Genomic DNA, 24,315 nt, shown 5'->3' on the forward strand with positions numbered 1-24,315 from the left:
GTAAATAAAATTATAATAAAAAACTCTTCTAAATACTATGAAATAAATAAAAAGTATAGCAAAAGAACCCTACTAGGGGTATTTTATAATAGGGAAATTTACACCCACTACTGATTTTTCCAATTTTATTACATTTATACTGTTCCACGGCAAAAACAACATTTATACTGTTTTTTTTTTTAATTTTTTTTTGGCAGTTGCAAACTTTTTACATAAAATATATATATTATAATCTTAAAAAACGTGTGGGGGGTTTTTCTTTTTTTTTAATTTTCTTTTAATTAAAATTATATTATATTTTAAAGGTATAAATGTGTGATGTGATTTGTGTTGTCACTTTAGTGACATATATTTTTTTTATTATTTTTTTAATTGAAATTGATGATAAAAATATGTCACCTAAAATATTTCAAACTTATTTCTTTCACTCTAATCTCTCTTCTCCATTATTCTCTCTTACTATTCATCATCTTCTTCATTTTTTTCACTCTCTACTTCCTCAAGTTCTCTCTATTTCTCTCCATCAACATATAACTTTTTTATTTTTTTTTCATGTTCAGTTCTTCTTCTTCATCTTCTTTTCTTTTCTTCTTTTTTTTTTTAATTTTTTGAAGTTCTTAGTTACGTTTTTTTTTAAAATATAAGAGTTAGTGTGGTTTTTTTTTGTTCTAATTTTCCAGATCTTTCTTGCAAATATAGTGCATTTAGTATTGAGGATGTGCACAACATAGTTAATTTTTGATCATTTTTTTCTTTTATTGTTTTATTTGTTTTAGTATTGTTTTACTGTTGTTTTTCATGATTTTTATTTTTTTTTCATGTTCAGTTCTTCTTCTTCATCTTCTTTTCTTTTCTTCTTCATTTTTTTTTTTTAACTTTTTGAAGTTCTTAGTTACGTTTTTTTTTAAAATATAAGAGTTAGTGTGGGTTTTTTTTTGTTCTAATTTTCTAGAACTTTCTTGCAAATATAGTGCATTTAGTATTGGGGATGTGCACAACATAGTTAATTTTTTATCATTTTTTTCTTTTATTGTTTTATTTGTTTTAGTATTGTTTTACTGTTGTTTTTCATGATTTATTTATTTGATGCCGATTTCACTGCCCTTGCTCCATCTCGCTGGAATTAATAGGTATTTTCTGGGTGTTCTCGTGTTGTTGTGATGGTTATGTCTGTGAGTGTGGAAGATGGAGGCTATAAATACATTTCTTCTTCGTTCTCTTTGGCTATTTTTGTGGTTTTTTTCTTTTGGTTCTCCTATAAATATATTTGACGAGCTCACTCACAAGAGAGTTTTGAGGTGTGTGTTTCTTTTATATTTTTCTAAGTAGTTATATTTGCTTCATTTGTTTTTGTGTTGTTTCAGTGTTGTTTTAGTAGTTTTTTTTTATAATTTTCTAGGTATAGACTTGCAAATATAGTTGATTTTGCATCTGGTGTTGAGGTTGTGCAGCAGATTGTTTGTTTTTTTTTAATCATTTTTTTCTTTTGTTTTGTTTGATTGTTTTAGTGTTGTTTTACTGTTGTTTTGCCATGATTATTTATTGACGTCGATTTTACTGCTTTTGTTTATTCTTGCCGGATTTAATGGTTTTTTCTTGGTGATTTCCGTCTCCGGCGTCTCCCCACACACGAACAAGGTTGTTTCCCGTGTGTTTTACTGTTCACAGTAGAAATGAAATGATGTTGGGCTTGGGCAGTACAAAAGTAATGAAATTGGACTGGGGCAGTATAAATGTTGTTTTTGCCGTGTCCCAGTATAAATGTAAAGTTTTGGTCCAAAAGCAGTATTTTTGTAAAATTCCCTTATAATATTACCCTTTAATGATTGTGTTCTTTTAAAAACTAAAATCCTCAATAAAATAAAATGTTAAAAAATTAAAGGGAAGAAACTTATGAATTTGTACTAATCCATTACATCTGGACCAACAAAATCACTTACACAATATTCCAAGATAGTTGATCTCCATACATAAATAAGAAATAGGTGATCCATTTCCAAAGGTTGCACTATTATGGTGTACACTTTTTTTTTACCAATTTAGTGTAAATTTATTACTTTTAATGCAATAATTTTAATGATTTATTTAACTATTTTTTTTTTGAAAGAATACTAAATTTAACTTGAAATAAAAAATATTTTACTTAAAAAATCTCGCATTTTATGCTATTTAAATGCAATTATGACTAATTTATATGTATATTCTCAGCAAATAAGCATAAGTTATTTTAAACTAAATTAAAAAAAAAATAGAATGAAGAAAAAGTTGTATGCAACAATTTAGTGTAGATTCAAAATCTAACATCATACCAATTTAGTAAATACTTTTTACTGTATTTCTAGAGTAGAACAATGTGAATATTCTATACCAATTTGCTAATTTGGTAGAATAGTTTACCCTTGAAGATGATCTAAAATGCCTATTTTGGGAAGAGAAAGAAGAATAGATAAATTCTTGCATATTATAAATTAATACAAGGTTGAATATATTTTTGGTACAGATAGAGTTAGACAAGTACCAAAGTTGTACTTGTCACGTGACATGAACATCTTACAATAGAAAAGTAATCAAACATTGAGTCCCATAACAAAACATAAGTAAAGAGAAGAGAAGAAAAAAGATACATAATATTAATGAAGCCATAAAAAGTATTGTTAAGTGATACATGAAGATAATTTTATTTCAATGATCTTGAATCATTGTTAGATGATTTGACAAATTTTTTATCCAAATTTTAAGAGTGTTCCTAATTTATGTTCGTTGGACAACCAATATAGTTATATATGAATTAGCGGTACATGCTCTTCAAATTAAATTGATGAACGATTGTTTAATTAGACAATTTTTCTAGTTATCTTTGGGATGGTTAGTTTATTTATTTATATTGGAAAAAAAGAATAATTTCATTAAAAAGGCATAAAGCTAAAGAAAAGAGATCAATACAGGAATAAATCAACTAGAGTAAATTGAACAAGAAAAACCGGCCACCAATAATACCATACTCATTTCAATCATTCCTCATATTTAAGACAGAATTCACTAAGGTGTGTTTAGAATTAATTGTGTAATTACTAAGTAGGGTAATTACTAGGGTAGTAATTATACAGTTTATTAATTACACTATATTTTAAAATGCAAAGTGTATTGGGATATGATGTGATAATTATATATGAATTCCTAATATCTTGTTTGGCAAAATAGTTAGTAATTACATGAAAAATAATATTTTTTAGTAGCTAATGTTTAATATGGAAAGTTTTTAGTAATTACACAGTGTAATTACATCCAATTCTCATGTTTTTAATTGGAGAGTGTAATTAAAACCCCTCAATTACTTCTAATTACACAGTTACAGTGTAATTACATGGTCAGACAAACATGCCAAATTGTGTAATTACTTTCAATTACACACAAATCCAATTACATTGTGGCTTTCCAAACGCACATCAGAGTATATCCCAACCATGGAGAGGGATGATTAGTTTATTGGTTATAGGTTGTTAAAACATTTTAATTTTATTCAACAATATATTCATTGTTTTAAAAAATAAAAAATTATTGTTGCTAAACAATATGGGTGGCAAATTTTAATATGTAGGGCCGGATCCATCAGTGCATCAATGAAGACCTCCCTCAAATTGACACCAACATTAATTACCTTTACTGTAGAGACTGTGGTTGCAACTTGGACTTGTTGAGATGGTAATGCTATGGTGGTCAATATCTAACTCTACTTCATATCTCTATATTATATACATACATATATGATTTTTATTTCTTAACCATATAGAAAATCTTTAACTCATATTTAGATGTGATAAGATGATGATCATGTCAGGAGGTTCATCATCATTATTATCAATCTTTACTAGTATTTTCACTATTTATGTTGTGTTGTTTGCTATTATCAATGCTTCTCTAACAACAGCTCAGAATAGAATTCATGATCAGTCCACTACAGATCCCTCTGAAGGTCTCCTTCTCTATCTTAAGTCTCTCTCAATTTTTGTATTTTGTTAATTTTTCTACTTTGTGATTTGTATTATCACAAAATTGACATAAAAAAAGTGTCCTTAATTATGAAAATAGTACTTTTGTTGCAGTGAGAGCTTTGAACTCTATGTTTGAGCAATGGAAGATAAAGGCAGACACTAAAAAGTGGAACATAAGTGGAGAACCATGCAGTGGTTCCGCCATAGATGACTCCATCGACATCGAAGACAATGATTCATTGAATCCCTTTATTAAATGCGACTGCACTTTCAACAATGGTTCTCTCTGCCACATTACTAAACTGTATGTACATCTCTCCATTCTTTGTACCTACTAAGTAAAATTATCTTCACATGTCTTCACTTTTTGTCTACAAAGACCCTCCTACTGATGGAGGCAAAAGGCATGAATATGAATATGAATATGAAATATGGGCTAGGAGATGTATGATAAGATGTATAGGGTTTTATCTCAGAACCAATTGCTTAGGAGTAGTGTATGATAAGCCCCAAGTTAGTAGAATAGGATACAAGAGATTAAATGGTGATTGAGAAGAAATTAGAATATAAGAGATTAAGGTGAATTAGAAGGGTATGCAATGTCTTGGCTAGTCTCTCTTGCATACCTAAAGGCTCTTGCAATTGGTTTTTCTCATATATTCAAATGTCATATACTCGGTCAGAGTAGCTCATGCATCTTATATATGTTTGTGGTGAAAAACACCCTCAATACTTGGCCAAATCAGTGCCAATTAACAACAAGAACAACAACAACATAACAAGCAAACAAGATTAATACAAATCAGAAAACTAAAACCAGAAATGAATGAAAAAATTAAGTAAGACTTAGCATTGAATCAATTGAACTTTATTCAAATGTCTAGCACCTTTACAATCCGATTCATGTACTCAATTTTGAGTCTAAGTGTAAGACACATTACATATCAAACCTCACATGGTAGAAGTCATCTCATAGGATGAGCAATTCTACTTTTACAACCCTCCTAAACACTCACAAGATTGGTACAAAAATTAGAGAGAAAGAGAGAGAATTCTAGGTGAGAGGCTCGGATTGGACTAACTGTCAACAGCAGCCTTGGTGCCTTTCTTTTTTATAGGCATTGGTTATGAATTAAGTAGATAGGTATGCTTAGGTGTCAAGATTGTATAACTAACTTAACTAACCAGTGTCAAAGATAAGATAGTATGATGATGTGGCAATAGCTTAGTTGAGACAAATCATACAACAATGTTATTATATTCCAACACATTAGACTCGCTAACAACGCCCCGCCTAATTGCCCCAATCATTTTCTTTTAAATAAGGTATGTGGTTAATGCTCCATTAATAACTTTGATTTGTGATTTAATTTTGGTTATATAATCACAATGCAGGAAAGTTTATCAAATGGATGCTGTTGGTCCGATTCCAGAAGAGCTGTGGACTCTGACCTTTCTCTCCTATCTGTATGTGTTTATTGGACCTCTCATGGTTATCATAACACCTCTTCCCAAATTTAAGTTATTGTCACTTTGTTAGTATATTTAGTTTAATCTCTCTATTGTAGGAATTTGGGCTACAATTTCTTGACAGGTTCTGTTTCCCCATCAATTGGAACCCTCATTAACATGAAATACTTGTAAGCATTCCTAAAACTTAAGCTGTGAATAAACAAGATTTAGTATAATTATGTTAAAAATATTTCTCATCTTTTCTCACTTTTCTTGGGGATATTACACTAGATCTTTAGCTGGAAATGCACTGTCAGGAGAGTTACCAAAAGAATTGGGATTACTTACTCAGCTACTAAGTTTGTAAGTTATAGGCATCTTTATGAAGTTTCCATTGATAGTTAATTATGGTAATATTGAACTTAATTATTCCAAATAATTTTGTGTGTAGGCTCTTTTCAGAGAACAATTTCTCTGGTACACTGCCGCCGGAACTAGGGAATTTAAAAAAATTACAATATTTGTAAGTTGGTAACATGAATTTCATTGAGTTTTTTCTATTCAAACTTAATGGTTGTGATTGCAGTTGTACATTGGTCCCATCATGATTTGTTTTTTGGTTTTCATTATTTTTAATTTGATAGGATTATTGCGAGTTCTGGAGTTAGTGGGAAGATTCCTTCAACATTTGCAAATCTCCAAAGCATGCAAATATTGTAAACTATTTCTTCAACCTCATGATCATAGGGATATTGTTATATGAGAAGAAAGAAGTAAGAAAATATAAGTTTCTTTGTCTAATTGGCATCTTTAACTTGTAGGTGGGCTCAAGATAATGAACTCATAGGCAAGATACCTGATTTCATAGGAAGTTGGTCAAATCTTACTAACTTGTAAGACAAGTTGAACATATATCTATACATTTATAACATTGCAACATCTATATTTTGTATAGGGTAAGTCTATAGGACACCCTTTTAAAGGGATGTTTCAATGCATTTTCTGTTTCGGCATGTAGTAGAGTTTTTTAGTCTAATTTTTATTATGATTGTGTAAGTTGTAGTTGTTTAGAACTATCTGTAAATTTTCAAAAAATTTCGAATAATTAACAATGCTAAAAATAACTACAATAGTACATACACAATCATGTAAAAAAGTTAAATTGAAAAGCTCTCTTAAATACCGAAACAAATTGGAGGTGTACCGAAGCACTCCTCCTTTAAGGAGTGTACTGCAGATTTTCCCTTTTCTATGTTATCATTGTTAATAATTAACTACTTGTTTATATTAATGCAGGGCATTTCAAGGAAATTCTTTACAAGGACCTATCCCATCAACTTTTGCAAATCTAACTTCTTTAACAGAATTGTGAGTAACATGCTCAATAAATAGAAGTCTATTTACAAATATTTAAGCTAAGTTAATAATCTTAAGCTATATAAACACATGTAGGCGATTGAGTGAAATATCTAATGCAAGTTCAACTCTTGCATTTGTCACCAATATGAAGTCTCTATCATTCTTGTAAGTAACAAGTTTTCAACACATAATCATATAGCCTAGACATAATCTTTTGGACTGTAATCAAATAATAACTCATAATAAAACTTGCAGAGAACTGAGGAATAGCGAAATCATTGGCTCAATTCCATCGAATATTAACAAATTCACAAAGTTGACACATTTGTAAGCTCATTAAGGTACTCAAAAAACTACCCAACTTTGCACTATCTTCTAACTATGAAATTGCACTTTTTTATTTATAGGGATTTGAGCTTCAACAAGTTAAATGGACAGATCCCAGACTCTCTTTTCAACATGAGTTCACTTTCTGCTTTGTAATAATATATTATTATCTCACTTTAATTGCATGATCATATCATAATAGCTACTATTATATAGTAAATATTAAAGCAAGTAATTCTGTTTAATTAACCAGGTTTCTTGGAAACAATAGCCTAAATGGTACATTGCCTCAGCAGAAGATCAGTGCATCACTTCTCATTGTGTAAGTTAATAGAAAAAGGTCCAATTGTAACTTTTTGCTCAAGGCTCACAATTGGCTTTGGTCTGCCTGATGTTAATAACTATGAAATTAATGCTATATATATTATATATTATGATTGCAGAGATCTATCATACAATAATTTAGTGGGAAACATTCCTTCTTGGATCAACAATCAACAAAATTTACAACTGTATGTCTTTAAAAATATATGGTTCAGTTTCATTCTTAAAATGACAAACTTTTGTATTATGTTTTTCAATATTTCATGCATTTTCTACAGAAAAGTAAAGACAAGCTTATATGAATATAAGACACTATTACTAATTTTATACTTCACTCTTTTGATACAGTAACTTGGTTGGCAACAATTTTAATATAGATAATTCAAGCAACAGGTATTATTTTTTTTTCTAGAAGCATTGAGTGCAAGATACTAATCAAAGTTATCTCTGCATTATTTACATCTAATTTATTCTTGGTTTTTCTAGTACTCTTCTGTTAGGATTGAATTGCCTTCAAAGAAATTTTCCATGTAACCGAGACCGTCCCCTCTGTAAGTAGAGTTTGAACAATTTGTTTATTTTATTTATTTTGATTAAATTAAGCTAGACCACTTTACAAATTGCTATTTAATATCCTTAACTTTCATTCATTATTGTACTATTACATAATGGATTGCAAAAATTATGAATACTTGGTACTTTGTGATAAAGACTGAGGTGGGTTTTGGTTTAGTGTAATGGAATGAGAATGGTAATGGTATAATAGTAGTAATGGAATGGAATGAAAATAATGTATTCATAAATATTCCCTATGTTAAATTTTTATACTAAAAGAAGAGAAAAGGTGTAATGAGGCCTATATTGTAAAGACATTAAGATGTTTTCAAAACAAAACCAGACAATGGAATTGTAAAGATGATTCTATTAGAATTAGGAGTACATCAAACCAAACATGAAGTTAGCTTTTCTTCTGCAGATTCTAACTTTGGGATTAACTGTGGTGGTGAACAAATTTCCTCTTCAAATGGTATTGTGTATGAGAAAGATGATGAGGCTCTTGGTCCAGCTACTCATTTTGTGACCAGCTCCAAAAGATGGGCAGTAAGCAATGTTGGACTCTTCTCATGGACTGATGTCAATCCTAATTCTTATAGCTATACAAGTACTTCATCATCCAAAGTTACTAGTACTTTAGACTCAGGATTATTCCAGACTGTAAGGCTTTCTTCTTCATCATTGAGATACTATGGTCTGGGGCTTGAGAATGGTAACTACACTGTCAAACTCCACTTTGCAGAAACTGCTTTCGAAAATTCTCGCACCTGGAAAAGTCTTGGCAGACGTATATTTGATATTTATATCCAAGTAATGAGGGTCTAAGATTTCTTTTTTAATTTTCTTTTCAACTTAAACTAATGTATTTCTTTCTTTTTTGTCAACCTTTTCAGGACTAATTGTAGTGCAAATTTATGACAGGGAAACCGTGTAATACAAAATTTTGATATCAGAAAAGAGGCAGGTGGAATATCTTTCAGGGCAGTCCAGAAGGAATTTAAGGCTCGGGTTTCGCAAAACTACCTTGAGATCCATCTTTTATGGGCTGGAAAAGGAACTTGTTGCATACCAAACTATGGTACTTATGGACCCTCCATTTCAGCCATCAGTGTTATACCAGGTAACAACATGATCTGATAATTTATTTATAGAAGCAAATGCAGGTGGTTTGATACTTATAAGTGATATTTATCTAACAAATTTAGGAGAAAACACAAAGAGATGAAAATGTACTATTTTATTGCATTTTGCAAATTCAGAAGAACATTACTCTTTTACAATTTTTCACAATAAACAACACTATAAAATCAAAAACCCTTTTTTGTGATTACAACAATCTAATTCATCATCCCTCCAAAGTTTTCAAGTATTAATGTTAATTTAACTTTATACATATTATTGTTTCAAAGGTTATAAATCTAGCACTAATATTATTTTTCTTTTATATAAAGTTCGTTGCATGAGATTCATATCATATTCTCTCATGTGGGATTGGTTTCCCCGTGTGTGGGATACCATAGATGTTGGTTAAAATCCACTTACAACCAGTCCCTTTACAATATATATCCACATCAGCAAAAGAAAATAAAATACAAGTAAACAAAAACAGTCCTAGGGTGGCTTCGCCTCTAGTGGATCAAATCTTAGCAGTTAGTTACAACTGAAAGTGTAACTAACTCCTAAGATCTTGATCAACCGACTATACTACTCTATATAAGAACAGAATCAAAGCAAATAACCTAAGATCTAACATACAGAAAACCAGATCAGGAAAAATATAGAGAGAGAGGAAAGAGAAAACATGACTATCAAAGATGGACAAATGAAAATATGCAAAGGATCTATGACTATCATCAAAGGAGTTAAGAAAGAAGGTCTATACTACATGATTGGGGAACCTATAGCTAGAAGCAACAATACTGTTGGACAGAACAACATTTTACAAAGTCCTGAAGATGCTAAGGCTATACTATGGCACAACAGACTTGGACACTTAGCAGAAAAAGGCCTACAAATTGTAAATGAACAACAACTACTGGGCAAAGATAAAATCAGCAAAGTGGAATTCTGTGAGCATTGCATACTTGGAAAACATCATAGGTTGAAGTTCAAAACAGGGACACATAAATCTAAAGGTATATTGGATTATATACATTCAGATTTATGGGGCCCTGAAAAGACAGCAACACATGGAGGTAATACCTATTTTCTATCTATAGTTGATGATTTTTCTAGAAAAGTATGGATTTTCTTACTGAAAAATAAAAATGATGCTTTTCAAAGGTTTAAACATTGGAAAACACTTGTTGAAAATCTCACTAACAGAAAGGTTAAAAACCTAAGGACAGACAATGGTCTGGAATTTTGCAACAATGAATTTGACATGTTTTGCAGAGAAACAGGTATCCAAAGGCACAGAACAGTTAGGCTAACACCACAACAAAATGGTGTTGCAGAGAGAATGAATAGAACCATTCTGAACAAAGCCAGATGTATGTTAATACAATCTGGTTTGTCCCATGGTTTTTGGGGAGAAGCAGTTATGACATCTGCTTATTTAATAAACAGATGTCCCTCAAGTGTTATTGAATTCAAAACACCTGAGGAAAGGTGGTCTGGTAAACCACCAGATCTTTCAAACCTAAGAGTTTTTGGTTGTAGTGCATTTGTGCACCAAAGTATTGGTAAGCTAGAACCTAGAGCTATTAAAGGGGTGTTTCTAGGCTATCCTGAAGGAGTTAAGGGTTACAGAATTTGGCTAAGAGACAAAGGTGGATTCAAAACTATAATTAGCAGAGATGTTATTTTTAAAGAAAATGAATTTCCTTGTCTGCTTAAAACTAACCCTGCAGGTACAGTAGACACTAACCATGCAGGTACAATACAGTTTGACCCTACCCTATGGAAATTAGATGACCAAGAAGAACCTGATATAAATCAGGTGGAACCAGCTGGAAGTGAACCTGATCAGGATCAGGTGGAACAGACAGAAAACTCCAACAGAGAAGGAACTGAAGGAGAAGAGCAACAGGGAGATGAAACTGAAGTTGTCCAACCCACTGAAGCTCTAGATGACTACCAATTGACCAGAGACAGAGAAAAGAGGACACCTAAACCTAATCCTAAGTACAGTTTCAATATCTGGAATGAAGACATAGCCTATGCCTTCATGACTGCTATGAAATCTCTAAGTACAGAACCTCAAACCTATGAAGAAGCTATGACAGGGCCTAATGCTAAGAAATGGTTTAAAGCTATGGATTCAGAAATGGTCTCTTTAAAGAAAAACAAGACCTGGATAATGGTTCTAAGGCCTAAAGGGAAAAGAATAATAGCCTGCAAGTGGGTTTACAAGCATAAAGAAGGGATACTTGAAGGTGAACCTATAAGATTTAAGGCTAGGTTAGTAGCCAAAGGTTTTACACAGAAAGAGGGAGTTGACTACAATGAGATATTCTCACCAGTAGCCAAATATAAGACCATAAGGATAATGCTATCTATAGCTAATCAATTTGACATGGAAATTGATCAAATGGATGTCACTACAGCTTTTCTACATGGAGACCTAGAAGAAGAGATCTATATGGAACAGCCTAAAGGTTTTGAGATTAAAGGGAAGGAAAATATGGTCTCAGTTGGTTAAGTCCTTGTATGGACTCAAACAAGCTCCCAGACAGTGGAACAGAAAGTTTGATGCTTTTATGTTAAAGCATGAATTCAACAGAAGCTACCATGACACATGTTTGTACTACAAGGGAGACTCTATAAAAGATGTCATCTACTTGCTACTTTATGTAGATGACATGCTTATTATAAGTCAAGAAAGGACTAGGGTTGATATGGTTAAAGCTCTACTTAAGACAGAATTTGAAATGAAGGATCTTGGAAATGCTACCAAGATCCTTGGGATTTCTATACTAAGGGACAGAGATAAAGGAAAACTAGTGCTTAGACAGGAAGATTACATTGAGAAAATCATAGATAAATTCTCAATGAGGGATGCTAAGGTTGTTAAGCAACCTATTACTAGCCAGTATACACTCTCTAAGGAACAATGCCCTAAGACAGAGAAGGAAATTGAATCTATGAAGGATGTACCCTATTCTAATGCTGTAGGGTCTGTAATGTACTTAATGGTAAGTACTAGACCTGATTTGGGATTTGCTATGAGTGTACTTAGCAAATACATGGCTAATCCAGGAAAAGTTCACTGGTTAGCCATGAAATGGGTGTTCAGGTATCTACTTGGGACAACTAAGGTTGGATTGACCTACAATAGACAGAAAGCTAACACTATAATTGAAGGCTACAGTGACTCAGACTATGCAGGGGACAGGGATAATAGAAGATCTACATCTGCCTATTTCTTTCTAATTGGAGGTAACTGTGTAAGTTGGAAAGTTCAGCTTCAACCTGTTGTGGCACTATCAACTACAGAAGCTGAGTATGTGGCCACAACTGAAGCTATAAAGGAAGCTATATGGCTAAAAGGACTAATGAAAGAGCTTAATCTACTTAAAGGAGTACCTACTGTGTACTCAGACAGTCAAAGCTGTATATTTTTATGTAAAAACCCTATGTTCCATGACAGAACAAAACACATAGAAATCAAGTATCACTTCATCAGGGACAAAGTGACACAAGGTGAGATAGACATAGAGAAGGTGCCTACTGAGGATAACCCAGCAGACATGGGAACTAAGATTGTGACTCTTAACAAGTTCATACATTGTATGAACTTGTTAAGAATCGACAAAGGAGACTAAAAGTAGGACCTATCAAGCTAAGACTCTCAGAGATAAACAAACAAACATCAGAACTGGTTATAAGAGGATTTCAGGTGGAAATTGTTGATTAAAATCCACTTATAACCAGTCCCTTTACAATATATATCCACATCAGCAAAAGAAAATAAATACAAGTAAGCAAAAACAGTCCTAGGGTGGCTTCGCCTCTAGTGGATCAAATCTTAGCAGTTAGTTACAACTGAAAGTGTAACTAACTCCTAAGATCTTGATCAACCGACTATACTACTCTATATAAGAACAGAATCAAAGCAAATAACCTAAGATCTTGTTGGAAATTATTTTACCAGGATCTTAGATCTACTTACAAGTATGTTGATTAACATCCTAAATATGAACTTTCTAAAACGATAAATTAAACACATATAAAGTTTAAGAAACCTTACATTGGGTGCAGCGGAATAATATGACTCCTTCCGTTCAGATATCTAGCCCTTGATTCCTTTCTGTAGCAGAGCATTATCAATATCTGAACCTGGATCTCTTTCTCTGAATCTTTGATGCTGAAACTCCTTTTGCTGAATGTCTTTCTTCACGATCTTCCTCACTATGATTGAGGTATCACTTGCTGTGTGTGGGCACTACTCATACACTAAGAAATTTCGAAATTTCAAGAGGGAAGAGAAAGAAGAAGTGGCAGCTAAAGATAGGGAGAGAGAAAGGCTCAGGTTTTTCTCTGAAGGAAAAATAGAAAATTTTAGTGTAAATTTCCTGAAGCCTTCACTATCTATTTATAGCATTCCACTAGGGTTAGATTTGAATTATATGGCATTAAAATAATGAAAAAATCAGTTTAAATTTCCTACAAAAGTGGCTGGCCCTACACTTAGTGGATTGGGCCTTGCTTTTTGCAATTTTGCAATTTTAACACCTTTTGTATCTGATTTTCTCAAAAATACCAATTTCCTAATTCAACCATTTAAATGCCAATTCTAACTATTTAATAACTATAAATAATTATTAAATAATATTGTCATTTATCATATTTATTAATTGAACCATACAAAGTATCATAATTAACAAATATGCCCCTATAAACTCTTTCTTTACAATTTTGCCCTTACTTAGTGAAAAATTCACAAATAGACATAGTCTAATTTGAGAATTATAATTGATTAATCAAAACCAATTACATGAGTCTTACAAGCAATATTATCTCAACTAGTGGGGGGACCATGGGTCTATATAACCGAGCTTCCAATAAGTAGATCAAGAATTTAGCACTAAAATTCACTAACTTATTAATTCTTCGTTGAATCCACGCATAGAACTTAGAATTGCACTCTCAGTATATAGAATGCTCTATATGTTCCACCATATAGACACATCATTAGTTATCCATTGTTATAATCCTAATGTGATCAATGATCCTCTATATGAATGATCTACACTGTAAAGGGATTAGATTACCGTTACACCCTACAATGTATTTATTCCTTAAAACACTTGACCCCGTATAAATGATATTTCAGCTTATGTGAAATGAGTACTCCACCATTTATGTTCGTTTGGTCAAGCTCGAAGGAGATCATCCTTTGCTTACTATTCGCCAGATAGAAGCTATAGATTCCATGTTTATGATAGCGCTCCCACTCAATTGCACTACCGTGTTCCCAAAATGTACGTATCACCCTGACCTAAAAGTAGGCTTAACTAACAAATCAAAGAACACGAATAGCCTTTCAAGATTGAGCCTAATCATAACAGGATTAAGAACACTTGATCTAGGATCAACTAGACGATATTGACTTGAATAGATATTACGGTAAGTTTAATAAATCTAAGTCAAAGTTCAATATCAGTCCCTTCCGATGCATACTCCATGCATCCAACCTGAGCTTTACTTTAACCAATGCTCTGGAAAGAACATAGCACTTCTCCAAATGCAAGTAAACTCGTTGTAGATTATCATATCGGTAAAACCCTATGTCCGATAAATCTAGGAAACTTTATTCACATAGTCATGTTTACTTTCCAATGTGTTGACGGCACAATAAACAGATCAAGTATGTGAAAAGGGTTTCGTATGAATTTATACATTATGTACATATAATCATGAAATAAATCATGTGAACCATGCAACATTAAATGTTATTTCGATCTATATTAATAAGTAAATCGATTATATTGAAATGAGTTTTATTTAGTGGCATAAAACCCAACAAACTCCCACTTGCACTAATATAAAACAAAAAGTGCGTTTCAAATAATCTAAACACCTTGATATACAAATCAAGTGTAGTAGTAGTAAACTCCTCGTAATAGGATCTGAAAGGTTGAATTAACCACAACCTTTTCTCCACTATTACTCTTCCTTAATCACAAAATCATTGATAATGTGAAATTCCTCTCTATATGTTTACTCTCTTGGGATACTGGATTCTATATCTTTGGCAACTACTTTTGGTTAATCAGGAAATTAACACTAGTAGTTTAAGGCAATTTGGAATGGTGCCAAAGATGTATAGAACTTTCCTTAGACTGAATAAGTACCTTTCCTGCAGCTTTAACATTCAGTCTTTCTCTGGTAGACCTAGAGACTTCAGATAGGTTTTTACACTTCTCCAAAATCACTATTCCCCCCCCCAGAGTAACCACCATCTTATCAGAAATATTTACTAGCACATAGGCAAATTTCGAAATCTGATATGGTGTAGTCTAAGAGTTTTAAACACACCCTTATAGACTAACATATAGTTCCTCTTCTTTATCTTAGGATTTACTTGATTGTCTTCCAATGTTCTTCTCCCGGATTAATCGATACCTACTCATTACTCCCACTCAACAGCAGGTGTCTGGTCTAAGGCATACAAAAGCATATCTAAGACCTCTCACTGTTGATGTAAGAAATTCTTTCATGGCTTTATCTTTTCTGGAATAGTTGAGACTTTTCCTTAGATAAATAAAATCTATACCTAAGAAGTTGTGAAGCTTCTATAGATTGCCATTAGAAAGAAAATGCTTCAGCATCTTACTAAAGTAAGTTGCTTGCATTAGAGTAAGTAATTACCGTGTATACCACAAGCCATAGATTTAGATAAACTCAAACATATAATACTAGGAACGAGGAAGTTTGTTAAGTCTATTGAATGGACTTATAAACAAAAATTTCCTTTTATGTCCTTGTAATAGAAAACTTTAGGTTATTCCATGTGAATGGATTAAACCATAGTTCTATTGGCTTTCTTCTTAGTTTCTTATCTTGACAATCCATTACTTGTTTAAACTCACAATGGATTTTAATCACTTGTGTCTCCCAAGTCATAAGAAGGTGAGGTCCTAGAAACTCTCCCACTACGACAAGGTACTGTGAATTATGTCGAAGAAAACTAAATGGTATTGATATCTTCGGTTGTGACAAGACAACAGAGGCAGTGGGATCATCATATGTTATATAAGATGATAGAACACTTTTGGAATCAAGAATAAATATCTCCTTTATTTGCTACTTGTGTTTCAGACTTAGTCATTTCCTTAGAAAAGTAGTATTTGTTTGAACAAACACTTTCTTATCTATTGACAATGGGATGGTCCACCCCTAATCACTTAGAAAAGCTAACAAACCATGGTTAACAGTTCTAGCCTTTCTTAAGATTTTGATTAGGTCATCCATGAATCTAAAAGAATGATTTACATTAAGTATACAACCATTACATCATTCTGAAATTGTATTACCATAGAAGGACTTAGGCAACGACTAGTAACTAATCATCAATATGCAAATCGAAATTTCTGGGGAGGTAAGTCAAAAATCAATTTAATGATCTTTGAACTGCATATCTACTAACTATTTCTCCACCCCTATCAGTTCGCAAGATCTTTAACCACTTACCTTAATGGTTTTAACCATTGCTAGAAATTAATGAAATTTTTCAAACATTTCAAATTTCTTTGCTAAAAGGTATAATCTAGAGTTATCGTCTTAAGAATACAACGAAAAACTCATATCCACCCCTGAATGTACATCCATCTGCGAATGAGATGAACTACTTTCAGTGGATATAGGCATATTATCTCTTTGCAGAGATTGATCATGTCAAATTCACTATGAACAAGATACAAATGCCATAGATTAAAAAAATGTGGTAGTGTCTTTTGATGACATAGGTTTAGTTACATCAAAGAGTTCTTAGAATAGTGCAAGTGGATCCTGGTCACAGAATACCTAACTCATATTCCATACAGTTTGAATCCATTAATAAAAGATGGATATTAAACACTTGAGAAAGTGTAACTGTATTGTATCTGGAATTAGAAATATAAGAAAATTTTGTTTGGATTCTAAAATTAAAGTCAAAGACTTAAATTCAACCAAATATAATGAGTAATTCTTTCTTGGACCACCACTACTAATACAAACTCTAAGTCAGATTTGCCCATACAAGTAGGAGATTTCTAGGATTGAGGATTTATATCAATTGGGAATAGAATTTCGGGATTATAATCATAAGCGTCATTTAATTTCTTAAGAGAAAATATAATGACATGAAATGATTTATAGACCATTCATCCAATGATATGTTTTGAAGCTAATTCGAAATGAATAAGCTAAGAGGAATTAGGATAATTTCGTTTAAAATAAGAATCCAACGATGCTTCGATTAGCGAAAGACAAAGTAATCTTATTTATGTAATCTTCTTGTTTCATATTGTAAAAATACTAGTCTAAGGTGTCATCAATTGATGAACAGCTAGATGTCGCATATACAATACTTATCTTTCGAGATCTTACACTATTATGTATGTCTAATGGTGAAAATCCACTAGGGATTTATCTCATTAGATAAACAAACATATTAGACCAACAATGAAGATTCGAAATTAAACTACAACTTAATAACAGAAAATAACACGGTTCAATATAAATTCATACACAATTCAGAAATTATAAACATATAGCAAGTAGGAATGACTAGTGAAAATACTAAAACATACAATCCTAAATAATTTCCAAGGTTTTCAACAAACTGATACAGTGTCCCGGTAGGCGAGAGTCAAAGCATCATTTATTGAATAGAGTTGTCAGCTCATCTAAAATAGAAACCATTCTAGCAACCTTTTATTCGATCAAAATAAGAATCCAACGTTGTCCCGGTAGGCGAGAGTCAAGGTTATTCTTATTTTATGAGCTTCCACCATTGTTTCATGTTTCATAAGTTTATCTCTAAGTAGTCACCGTAGGGGAGAGTCTAATAGAGACGAAAACTTACAAAACACTTATCAAATGAAATCTTACGGTGTTAAATGCGTTCAACGAATAACCATCCATAGGGGGACGAAGTCTAGCGTCTCGAGGTTATATTGAAAACATTTAACTTTTGTAAGACCAACAATGGAGATCGAATATCTTAATAATAATCAAGCTCATTATTTAAAGTGAGTTGTATTTTCTTTGATTCTCTTTATTTATTCTATTTATTTTAAATATATATTTATTTAATTAAAATTTCCAATTTAGAATGAAAAATTCCAAATATAAATTTTAATTTAATATTTATAAATTTTACTTAGATGGATATGAAAATAACATGAATTATTTCCATCTTAGTAATAATTTCCAATAAATATTTAGAAAAATATTCAATTTAAGTTGTTACAAAATTAATTTAAATTAATTTACAACTCAAATTTAATTTTCTATAAATATATATTGCATTTCGAAAAATTAAAGTATATAAGAATACAATTTTCGAAAAATGCATATTAAAATAAAAAATAAATCCTGGAAAAATTATTCTAATTTAATGTTGGCCCAAAATTAATTAATAAAATTAATTTACAACAAAAAATATAATTTTCCTATTTAATTAAATATATAAGAAAAATTTCAAATATTTAAGTATGATGATGAAAATCAACTTAAATATTAATTTTCTATTTAATTAAATACACTAGAAAAATACTTCAAGCAAAAATATCATCTATCTAGATTTTCCTTTGACTAATTAATTCAATTTCTAATAATATACTTTAATTCAATTTATTTTAAATTAATCAATAAATGAAAAAATCATTGATTTAAGTTGATCCAAGAATTAATTAAAATAATTAATTTAGAACTTAATCTATTTTTCAAGATAAAATTCGAAATTCTAGCATTTAAGAAATGCAATTTCGAAAATTGATTAATAAAATAAAGAAAAAATATATTTTGAAAATTATTTAAATTTAGTTGAAAAATTAAATTTCAACTAAAAATAATTTTCTATTTAATTAAATGTCATGAAAAAGAAATATTTAAGTATGATGATAAAAATCAACTTAGATATTTAATTTTCAAATTAATTAAATGTATTAAATTCAAGAAATAAATAATTAAGTGTAGAGAAGGCTTAATTATTAATTTCTAATTTAATACTAGGAAAAAATATACTTAAAATAAATTGTACCAAAATTAATTATATAAATAATTAATTTCACAATTTATAATATTTTCCTATTTTAATATTAGAAATAATAAGTAGTCTAGAAATAACTTGTTGGGTTTAATGCCCTAAATAAAACTCATTTCAATATAATCAAATTTACTTATTAATATAGATCAGAAACAACATTTAATGTTGCATGGTTCACATGATTTATTTCTTGATTATATGTACATAATGTATAAATTCATCTGAAACCCTTTTCACATACTTGATCCTGTTTATTGTGCCGTCAACACATTGGAAAGTAAACATGACTATGTGAATAAAGTTTCCTAGATTTATCAGACACAGGGTTTTACTGATATGATAATCTACAACAAGAGTTTACTTGTATTTGGAGAAATACTATGTTCTTTCCAGAACATTGGTTAAAGTAAAGCTTAGGTTGGATGCATGGAGTATGCATCGGAAGGGACCGATATTGAACTTTGACTTAGATTTATTAAACTTACCGTAATATCTATTCAAGTCAATATCGCCAAGTTGATCCTAGATCAAATGATCTTAATCCTGATATGATTAGGCTCAATCTTGAAAGGCTATTCGTGTTCTTTGATTTGTTAGTTAAGCCTACTTTTAGGTCAGGGTGATACGTACATTTTGGGAACACGGTAGTGCAATTGAGTGGGAGCGCTAGCATAAACATGGAATCTATAGCTTCTATCTGGCGAATAGTAAGCAAAGGATGATCTCCTTCGAGCTTGACCAAACGAACATAAATGGTGGAGTACTCATTTCACATTAGCTGAAATATCATTTATACGGGGTCAAGTTGTTTTAAGGAATAAATACATTGTAGGTGTAATTCGTAATTTAATCCCTTTTACAATTAGATCATTCATATAGAGGATCATTGATCACATTAGGATTATAACAATGGATAACTAATGATGTGTCTATATGGTGGAACATATAGAGCATTCTATATACTGAGAGTGCAATTCTAAGTTCTATGCGTGGATTCAACGAAGAATTAATAAGTTAGTGAATTTTAGTGCTAAATTCTTGATCTACTTATTGGAAGCTCGGTTATATAGACCCATGGTCCCCCCACTAGTTGAGATAATATTGCTTGTAAGACTCATGTAATTGGTTTTGATTAATCAATTATAATTCTCAAATTAGACTATGTCTATTTGTGAATTTTTCACTAAGTAAGGGCGAAATTGTAAAGAAAGAGTTTATAGGGGCATATTTGTTAATTATGATACTTTCTATGGTTCAATTAATAAATATGATAAATGACAATATTATTTAATAATTATTTATAGTTATTAAATAGTTAGAATTGGCATTTAAATGGTTGAATTAGAAATTGGTATTTTTGAGAAAATCGTATACAAAAGGTGTTAAAATTGCAAAATTGCAAAAAGCAAGGCCCAATCCACTAAGTGTAGGGCCAGCCACTTTTGTAGGAAATTTAAACTGTTTTTTTCATTATTTTAATGCCAAATAATTCAAACCTAACCCTAGTGGAATGCTATAAATAGATAGTGAAGGCTTCGTGAAATTTACACTTAAATTTTCTATTTTTCCTTCGCAGAAAAACCCGAGCCTTCTCTCTCCCTATCTTTAGCTGTCACTTCTTCTCTTCCCTCTTGAGAATTTCGAAATCCTTAGTGATTACAGTAGTGCCCACACACATCAAGTGATACCTCAATCATAGTGAGGAAGATCGTGAAGAAAGATCATCAGCAAAGGAGTTTCAGCATAAAAGATTCGGAGAAAGAGATCCAGGTTCGTATATTGATAATGCTCGCTACGTAAAGGAATCAAGGGCTAGATATCCGAACGGAAGGAGTCATATTATTCCGCTGCACCCAATGTAAGGTTTCTTAAACTTTATATGTGTTTAATTTATCGTTTTAGAAAGTTCTTATTTAGGATGTTAATAAACATACTTGTGAGTAGATCTAAGATCCTGGTAAAATAAATTCCAACAACTGGTATCAGAGCCATGGTAATTGATTTACTTGCAAGAAATTTGGACTTTAAAACGATTGTTTGTATGTTCTTTGGATGGTATCATGTTGTATTGAGTGTTATTTGATGATTGATTGATGTTTGTGAAATTTTCGTGAAAAATAATTGTGATTTCGTTTCTGGAATTATTTTTATTGGATAGTATGGAAAAAATTAAGCAAGTTAGCCTTTTACAGAACTCAATTTGGATTTTATTTGAATTAGTTATGATTTTTTGAAGATTTGACAAAATCGAATGTCTTGATAGTTTCATGATCGCGAACTGTCCGTACAGTTTCGGATTTTTTCCTTTTTCTTCAATTTTTCATACTTTTTCATGGAATTAACTTCCAATTTTTTGTATGGTTTTGTATATATACTATTACTATTCCTAATTCAATTCTAATTATCATTTTGAATTAATTTAATTTTTTTTAAATTAATTCAAGATATTAGTGTAATTTGAATTCGAATAGAATTAGTATTTGTCTTTTTGCTTAAAAATCTATCTTATTTTTAAATTTGATTATATTTTTTTTAAATTTAAGGTCAGATTTTTTAGATATTTATAATATCTTTTAAGATATTTATAATATCTTTTAAGATATTTAAGATATTTTAAAAATATCTTTTAAGATATTTATAAAATCTTTTAAGATATTTTAAAATATCTTATCTTTTAAGATATTTAAAAATATCTTATCTTTTAAGATATTTTGACCTTATTTAAATTTAAAATAGACATTTATAATCATGTAATTTTAAATAGATATAAGATAAAAAGTAGGTTTAATTTTAAATTTTTTTTATTTTCGAAATTTAATTTTAAATTCCGAAATTAATTTTTTTTTTAAATTATTTTTCGAATATTAAATTTTTTTTAATTTAATTATTTATTTATTCGAAATTATTTATTTAAAATTAAATAAATCCTACTTCCAACTATCCAGCTAACCCTGTTGCAGGAGTATGTGTTTTAGCTTGTTTGTAAGTTTTCAAAACCTATTATTACTTGATTGCAAATAGCCATGGTTACTTTTTGCCAGATCTAATGATCCGATGGCTCCTTGGTCAAGATAATAATTTGTAACAGTATATTTACAATCTTCTTTCATCCGTGTATGACCTAGCAACATGATAGGACCCATCCAAAGTGTGCCTGTGTGAGCCTATGTGTTTAATTTGATTATAGATACATATAGGTTGTTGTTGCTAAAATAAATTATCATAGTTCTTGATAGAATTTATTTAGGCCCATTTAGTTATTGGGCTTATTCAATTAATAACGGTTTGTTCTTATTAAGGTTAAATTCCTCTCTTTTGGGCCTTGTGTGAGAGTTGGGAGCCATAGAAGTGGGTACGACATACCGAACTCCAAGACTCCTCACACAAACCACCCCAATTGTGAAGTGCCCATTTGCACGATTTGAATGACCGTACTAGGTTAATTACACTAGTTTAACCTAATAAAAATTGATTAGCAACAGAATTAATTTCATTTATTTTGAAATTAATTTAAGAAAAACATAGTTTAAAGAATTTTTTTTATTCTAAGCTAAACCGTGTGTATTTTCTTGTATTTAATTAAATATAGAATTATAACCATCTAGATTCTTTACGGAACTTAATTTAAATTTTTCATTAAATATTCCTATTTAAGTTGATATTTAGTTATCTTCAACTAACCAACTTAAATCTGAATATCTTTTGAATTCAAAATTTCAAAATTAAGTTGAGGAATTTTAGGCATTGGTTATTAAGATTCTTTAGATATTTTTTAAGTTAATATCTTTTCGAATATTAACTTAAAATGGAATATTTTCAAATTAAGTGGTTACAACTTAATTTTTGATATTTAATTAAATTTAAATTTGAAAAATATTTAAGTTCTAGATTTTTTTCTAATACAACTTAAATTAGATATTTTTTCAAATTTTGTGGAAAAGATACTTAGTCAAATAAGATATTTTCTAGATAGTTATTTGTAGACTACTTATTATTTCTAATATTAAATAGGAAAATATTATACATTGTGAAATTAATTATTTAAATAATTAATTTTGGTACAATTTATTTTAAGTATATTTTTTCCTAGTATTAAACTAGAGATTAATAATTAAGCCTTCTCTACACTTAATTATTTATTTCTTGAATTTAATACATTTAATTAATTTGAAAATTAAATATCTAAGTTGATTTTTATCATCATACTTAAATATTTCTTTTTCATGACATTTAATTAAATAGAAAATTATTTTTAGTTGAAATTTATTTTTTCAACTAAATTTAAATAATTTTCAAAATATATTTTTTCTTTATTTTATTAATCAATTTTCGAAATTGCATTTCTTAAATGCTAGAATTTCGAATTTTATCTTGAAAAATAGATTAAGTTGTAAATTAATTATTTTAATTAATTCTTGGATCAACTTAAATCAATGATTTTTTCATTTATTGATTAATTTAAAATAAATTGAATTAAAGTATATTATTAGAAATAGAATTAATTAGTCAAAGGAAAATCTAGATAGGTGATATTTTTGCTTGAAGTATTTTTCTAGTGTATTTAATTAAATAGAAAATTAATATTTAAGTTGATTTTCATCATCATACTTAAATATTTGTAATTTTTCTTATATATTTAATTAAATAGGAAAATTATATTTTTTGTTGTAAATTAATTTTATTAATTAATTTTGGGCCAACATTAAATTAGAATAATTTTTTCCAGGATTTATTTTTTATTTTAATATGCATTTTTCGAAAATTGTATTCTTATATACTTTAATTTTTCGAAATGCAATATATATTTATAGAAAATTAAATTTGAGTTGTAAATTAATTTAAATTAATTTTGTAACAACTTAAATATTTTTTTTCTAAATATTTATTGGAAATTATTACTAAGATGGAAATAATTCATGTTATTTTCATATCCATCTAAGTAAAATTTATAAATATTAAATTAAAATTTATATTTAGAATTTTTCATTCTAAATTGGAAATTTTAATTAAATAAATATATATTTAAAATAAATAGAATAAATAAAGAGAATAAAAGAAAATACAACTCTTTTCAAATATTGAGCTTTATTATAGAGACATTCGATC

General features: G+C 29.9%; 1 protein-coding gene across 2 annotated transcripts in view; it reads left to right on the forward strand.

Moving 5' to 3' along the window:
* The first annotated feature begins 3,681 nt into the window (after positions 1-3,681).
* LOC115709168 (probable LRR receptor-like serine/threonine-protein kinase At1g56130) overlaps positions 3,682-24,315 on the forward strand; it is a 32,874-nt gene continuing 12,240 nt past the window's right edge. Inside the window, exons 1-18 of one of the 2 annotated variants that reach the window (XM_030637208.2) lie at positions 3,682-3,973; positions 4,104-4,296; positions 5,388-5,459; positions 5,561-5,632; positions 5,736-5,807; positions 5,896-5,967; positions 6,089-6,160; positions 6,266-6,337; positions 6,741-6,812; positions 6,897-6,968; positions 7,059-7,130; positions 7,211-7,282; positions 7,384-7,452; positions 7,574-7,642; positions 7,803-7,847; positions 7,941-8,005; positions 8,431-8,819; positions 8,931-9,129. In XM_030637208.2, coding sequence (XP_030493068.2) covers positions 3,823-3,973; positions 4,104-4,296; positions 5,388-5,459; positions 5,561-5,632; positions 5,736-5,807; positions 5,896-5,967; positions 6,089-6,160; positions 6,266-6,337; positions 6,741-6,812; positions 6,897-6,968; positions 7,059-7,130; positions 7,211-7,282; positions 7,384-7,452; positions 7,574-7,642; positions 7,803-7,847; positions 7,941-8,005; positions 8,431-8,819; positions 8,931-9,129 — 1,900 coding nt within the window. In that variant the 5' untranslated portion in view covers positions 3,682-3,822. The remainder of the gene's footprint in view (positions 3,974-4,103; positions 4,297-5,387; positions 5,460-5,560; positions 5,633-5,735; positions 5,808-5,895; positions 5,968-6,088; positions 6,161-6,265; positions 6,338-6,740; positions 6,813-6,896; positions 6,969-7,058; positions 7,131-7,210; positions 7,283-7,383; positions 7,453-7,573; positions 7,643-7,802; positions 7,848-7,940; positions 8,006-8,430; positions 8,820-8,930; positions 9,130-24,315) is intronic. The other variant, XM_061111137.1, reaches the window with a different exon arrangement.

The sequence above is a fragment of the Cannabis sativa genome, chromosome 3 (assembly GCF_029168945.1).
Source record: "Cannabis sativa cultivar Pink pepper isolate KNU-18-1 chromosome 3, ASM2916894v1, whole genome shotgun sequence".
Taxonomy (NCBI): Eukaryota; Viridiplantae; Streptophyta; class Magnoliopsida; order Rosales; family Cannabaceae; genus Cannabis; species Cannabis sativa.